General features: G+C 49.4%; 1 protein-coding gene across 1 annotated transcript; it reads left to right on the top strand.

The window, feature by feature from the left end:
- Positions 1-1,649: 1,649 nt before the first annotated feature.
- Positions 1,650-5,955, top strand: MYCFIDRAFT_215629 (uncharacterized protein; the record flags this gene model as incomplete). The annotated part of the gene is made up of 3 exons (XM_007929476.1): positions 1,650-4,145; positions 4,485-4,533; positions 5,062-5,955. The coding sequence occupies 3 exons, from the start codon at positions 1,650-1,652 to the stop codon at positions 5,370-5,372; spliced, it is 2,856 nt and encodes a 951-aa protein (XP_007927667.1). The 3' UTR covers positions 5,373-5,955.
- Between the last annotated feature and the right edge of the window lie 45 nt (positions 5,956-6,000).

Here is a 6,000-nt window from a genome sequence, read left to right as displayed (position 1 = left end):
ACTATCCGTCGGTAAACCGAGGAGGCTATATAGTACGTAGTAGCTAAGGAGCGGCATTCGAACTTTCGCTAACTCCGGGCTTTTTATAATAGCCTTTATATACCTTACTTGCATAATGCTAGGCTTTTTATAATAACCTTTACGTACTTCACTTCTATAATACTAGGCTTTTTACAATATAACTTTACGCTGCTAGGGATAATATACTTTACGATATACTCTTCCTCTTCTTTACTTCCTTCTCCTTTAACTAGGCATCGTATATACCCTCTTACCCTCTTCTATAATATTGCCTTAAATATAAGGACTACGTAAGCGGTACTAAAGGCAGTATACGCGGTAGTAAGTTAAGCTCTAAATTAATCGAATTCGATTGTATATTAACTAGGTATTTTAGCCGTCTCGCCCTCGCCGCGCCGCGTACTCGTCTAGTAGAACGAGTACGACGTCCTCGTCTTAGTAGCGGCGATTCTATACGGTTAGACGCGAAATAGCGCTAGCATTCGGTATAGACTCGCACTCTAGACTCGAATTACGTAAGAAATGCTAATTCTCGCTTAGTCCGGCCCTACTACTCCCTACTATGCCGCCGCCGCCGCCGCCGCCGACGATAACGATAAGAATAACGATAAGGATAACGATAACGATAACAATAAGAGATTAGGTAGTTAGGGTATTAGTCTTAGTCGCTATTGTTTAGTTAGTCTTACGCTTGCTCGATAGTACGCAATTACGCGTGTCCGCTAGCGCCGCTCTGCTTTTTTAAATATATTATTAATTAATATACTGCTATTCGCTAGCCTCGCTTTAGTATAAGTACAATAACTTATCCTTTGTGTTTCTTCCTATTTCTTCTCTTTTACGGTTGTTGCAACATTGCTCGCGATGCTGTCTATCCTAATATATATATAAGGTAAGGTGTTTAACAATATAGATATATACTATCCTACGAACGATACGGAATAAACGACTCTTTAGATTAATAGGTAACGCGGATAAAGGCGTATAAGGCAGCGTTATACGATATAAGTATTGTCCGAATACTAGTATAAGCCTAAATATTGCTAAACTTATATTTAATCTTTTAATGTTTTAATATTTAAATAAGAATACTTAAAACGTTAACAATCTATATTAGCAGCTATAACTATCCGTTTGCGCCTATATTACGCTTAGAATTACCCTAATATCTAATAGAATCTAGATTTCTGCCTATAGGGCGATCGACTATTGCCGACTTTACTATCGCTATAATAATAGACCGATCTAAACGGCTTGGTATAGCTTTCTACCCCCTACTATCTAAATATTCTACTATATTGCTACTACTACTACCTTAGCATCTTTGCCGCTTAAAATAATTTATTCGAGAGCGACGACTAAGTACTCCTATCGATATTTGCTCGAGATAGTATATATAAAGGGCACTACTATAAGTTAAACAAACTAACCAATTCTCAGGATTCCCGAAATTCCTAAAATTAGCCTGAAGCCGACCTTCTTCAACTTCGGCGCACCAGGGGGGTAGTGCATTTCTGCTTTTCTGCTTCCGACTTTCGCGTCAACAGCGCGTCTCCTTCTGACCGCTCCGCTCCGCTCCGCTCCACTGCAGACCCCAACACGGCGCGGCATAATGTGCGCATTGGAGGATGGCACACGCACACGCACACGCCGCGAGACTCGACCAGCTCGCGCAGAGTCTCGTCACCGCTGTCACCGGCCGAACACCTGACCAGCCATCCTTCAAGCCGCTCCAAGACCACACCTTGCGAGCGCTCAAAGACCAAAGCCATGCGCGCACCAATCAATTTGCCGTCAAAGCCCGTCTTGACGGATTGACCGAGAAGCTGGACGTCTTGGGCCGAGACGACTTGGCTGAGGCACTGCAGAGTCGACTAGAAGAACTGCCCGCCAAGTTGAGATGCATGCCAGAGCTTCTTGCTCTTCTCCTCGACCTCTCCAACCGGCCCGCGGAGAAGACTTCGCTTGCGGATGTTGAACATCTGAACACGACCGCTTCCGCTTCCGCTTCCGCTTCCGCTTCCGCTTCACCAGATGCTCATTTGACTTGGCAAGAAATCATTGCCGACCATCCGCTGGACGATGCTGGTCTTTGGGACGACGTCGAGGCCGGCTATCATTCCAGTGGCGATGAAATAGGGAGTGGGCCCGACGACGACGACGACACCCAGCGCACCGTTTCCACAACTGCGACCTCAGTCGGCAGTGAGCATCCCGGCGCTCTTGCTCGTCTGCACCTCGCGCAACCGGACAGTGCATCTCTTGCCCATATTCAAGCTGCACGAGATACCTGGCATACTCAGAGCTCGCCATCAACAACAAGCAGACGCCTTTCCGAGCTGCAATTGCTTCGTGAGACTCTTACAATGCTGCGAGGATACCCAACCGATCTCTTCGTCGTTGATGCTGGTACGGGCCGAGTGAATTTGCCCAGCAAGATTCGCATGGAGAGCACAAGCGAAGAGAGCACAATGGACATTTTGCTTCGCTGCACGAAGTTGGGCTCAAGCTTGAACTTCCTCCGCAAATGGACGAAAAGCCTGCAACCTGCCATACATATACGAACCATGCAGGCCTCTACCGGCAAACTGCTACGATCACTCTCGTCCCATTTGGGCGAGGTGGAACAGCGATACGTCACTCCACAGATAGCCACAGTTGTCAGTATTGCTGATGTGGCCGTATTGGCCGAACCTGCAGCTCGTGGTCTCGCGCACCTTGCTTCCATCATTCAAGTCTTCTCTTTGTCAGATGGCCGCACCAGTCAACTCAACTTGCTCGACTCGCTCTACGATCAAGCATGCTCTGCTCAGCTCTCAGAGGACACAGCGCTCTTCGAAGTGCTCGCCACCGTCTTTCTCGATGGCCTCGAGACATATCTCCGCTCAATCGCGACATGGGTCATGACAGGTACACTCTCCACGTCCGCCCAAGGCATACCACTTGTCAAGGACGCAAAGGCGCATTGTGAGCCTGCAGAACTATGGCACAATCGACATTTGATGAATGTCACCCGTGACGGATCGCCATTTGCCCCAAGATGTGTCCACTTTGCCGCGAACCAGATCTTCTCTTCGGGCAAGGCTCGTTCATTTCTCCGCTGCCTCGATCAAACGGTCGGTGATGGGCTTCAGGCATTTGACCTGAGGAACTCTATGCCAACCTTCGATGGAATCATTCCCAAGTTACGATCTGGCTCACTTAGATCCTTCTCGCAATGCCTAGACGCGTCACTACAATCCTGGCTCGAAACAATCAGTACGGACTGCACGCCACTTCTGCGATCCAAGCTGTGGGACGAGCATGGTCTAGCGCAGATGATCTCTGCCATTCCCTATGTCTTCTTCTCTAAAGACGGCACGGCTTTCGAGGCGTTCGCTGATACTCTGGTCGAACGTATTACAACCAATGAGCAACAGAGGCCTTGGGGTGACGAATTCCTATTGAGCGAGGTCGCACAGACTGCTTTCAGCAACGTGGCGCAAGTCAACGATCAATGCATACAGATCCGCATCGCCAACGATCTGGCAGTATCATCTAGAGTCGCTCTCATCCGCAAACTTGCAGCTGTCGAGCTGGAGTACACATTTGCTTGGCCTCTGCAAAATATCACAAGGTGTCGTACGTCAGTCCCACACAGCCGAGCATTTGCGTTCTTACTGCAAATATACCTTGCAAGGAGCTTGCTCGGTAGGAGCTTTCTCGGCCTGCGATCAATACCACGATCCTCGAATCTCATTCCTCTACGGCAAAGACTCATCAACTTTACTGGCATCTTGTCGTCTTACGTTATGACTACTGCACATAGCTTACACGAAAGGGCACAGCAAAGTTTGGAGGCGGCTCTCGACATCGATGCAATGGTAGGCGTCTGGGCTGACTACACAAGGAGAATGGAAACCAGTCTACTATTGTCAGCGAAGCTGGAACCTGTACGAGATGCTATTACAGGCATGTTGGAGTTGAGTGAGCTTCTTGTTAAGACCACCAATCCTGATAGTATTCTCACATTGCAAGACCAATTCGAGAAAAGTCTGAAGTTCCTGATTGCTGGCATTCGTGGAGTCAGTCGTGCAGGAGGAGATTCGGCACTGGAGACACTTGCGGAGAGACTGGAGTGGAGTGTGGGCGACAACAAACAAGATCTTGCTTAGCCCAAGTCTTAGCGGGCCTGATTCTCGAAGCGGCAGCTCCATGCGATTCAGGTTTTCTGGACTCGTTATCTTTATCCATCAGATCGCGTGCCTCCGGACTCGCGTGTGAGGTAATGCCGCTGCAACTGTACCAACCAGCCCTCCAGCTCTCACAAAAAAGTCTGCTATCGAGGGACCGCGCGTCAGATACCAAGCATGACAGCCACCCGCTCAGTATGATCCCTATTAGAACTTCAAGAGAGCGAACAGCTTTGAGACTCCGCCCATATGCTACACCCAAAGAAAACGTACCGCATGTTCACTTGCTAGGGTCGAGGCATCCGCACTGCACGGGCACGAAGTGCGTGGTATGTCACTTGTAAGCCTTACAAGGAGAACTGGTCTTCACGACATGCAACCTAGCAGCGTTGAATGTTCTATAGGACAGGCGAAAGCAACATGCAATACAACGTGGATTTCGAGGCATGCCTTTTCAATGCCGTACATACCAAAGTCCGGAAAGTAGCATACTGAAAGATGCACCAAATCCAGACATTCATCTGGTGCTTGCTGCTGCAGAGGCTTTAGAGAAGGCGTACTGCCTCGCGCCTTTTATCTGTGAAGGCGGGGGCGCCATGTGGGATTCCGATTGACCATGCTTGCTACGAATCGGCGGTCCTCAATCCGAATCGCAACCCAGGAATCGACAAGCGTAGCATGGAGGGATATTATTCTAGGCAATGCTTTGGCATCGACAAAGCGATATGGATCCCAGGCGACAGGGGTCGGGATATTACAGACGACCACATCGATCCCCTAGCACGATTCAATGCGCCAGGGACTGTCCTCGTCAGCAGACCCTTCGGTCAACATTCCGAAGACCGCTGATCATATGATACGTTGAAAGCTGTGCTCGCCAAGGAGACTGGTGCCAGAGATCGAGCTTTCAAGACAATCGATATCCAAGAAGCAGATCCAGCAGAAGTTCTCGGCAAGGACTATGCGCCAGAGACAGGCCCTAGCGTTGCCTCCCTCAACTTCCATATCGTCAACGGAGGAGTCATTGTATCTGCTTTCGGCGATCCTGAAAGTGACGCCAATGCCGCCAAGATCATCGGCGAGAATTTTTCTGGCAGGGAAATCGTACAAATTCCAATCCATCAGCTGGCTGCTCAAGGTGGTGGCATACACAGCTCGACACAACAGATTCCAGCATAGGTGCCACTCTTGTCTCACCTGCCAGGTAGCACGTCTCTTCTCCAGTCGCACGATCAGACTGGAGCCGGTGGCCTGGTCAGCGAAGATCCTTGACACGGCGCTTGGCGGCGATATGGTGAATAATTCGCCGCTCTCCACCATGGTACTGATTGCAGATATGGTCAGCACCAAATAATCCGCCGACACCGACTCTACTATCGTGAGGATACAGAGCGTCATGGCATTGTGCTCGAATTCCGCTTCTAAGGTTCTTCCAGCTCCACCGCGAAGGTTGAACTGTGTCGTGCTCTTCAAACTCTGACTCCAGCCCACTGCAAACCGCAGAAAGACGCAGGGATGCAGCACAGCCCCCTCCATTTACTCCGTTGATGGTTCAAGGCCCATGTTCGTCATGCTACACGTTCGGATCTCTGTCCGTCGAATCATTGTATACACCACTTCTGAAGGACCCGGGCCGCAGGGCCGCGGATGTTTACTTCCGCGAGGCTGGGTGAACTGTTGCGTAAGCTTCCAAGTTGCTGGATCGTCGCTATCATGGAGCTGTTTGTACCCGTCGTAGCTCTGCAATATAATTGTACAGCATATCGAATCTATCATCCTCACCCTTCATGTTGCTCTTCATCACTCA

Source organism: Pseudocercospora fijiensis (genome assembly GCF_000340215.1).
Source record: "Pseudocercospora fijiensis CIRAD86 unplaced genomic scaffold MYCFIscaffold_5, whole genome shotgun sequence".
In the NCBI taxonomy this organism is placed as follows: Eukaryota; Fungi; Ascomycota; class Dothideomycetes; order Mycosphaerellales; family Mycosphaerellaceae; genus Pseudocercospora; species Pseudocercospora fijiensis.
The sequence above is the reverse complement of the archived record's forward strand: the minus strand, read 5'-3'. Positions and strand labels throughout refer to the sequence as shown.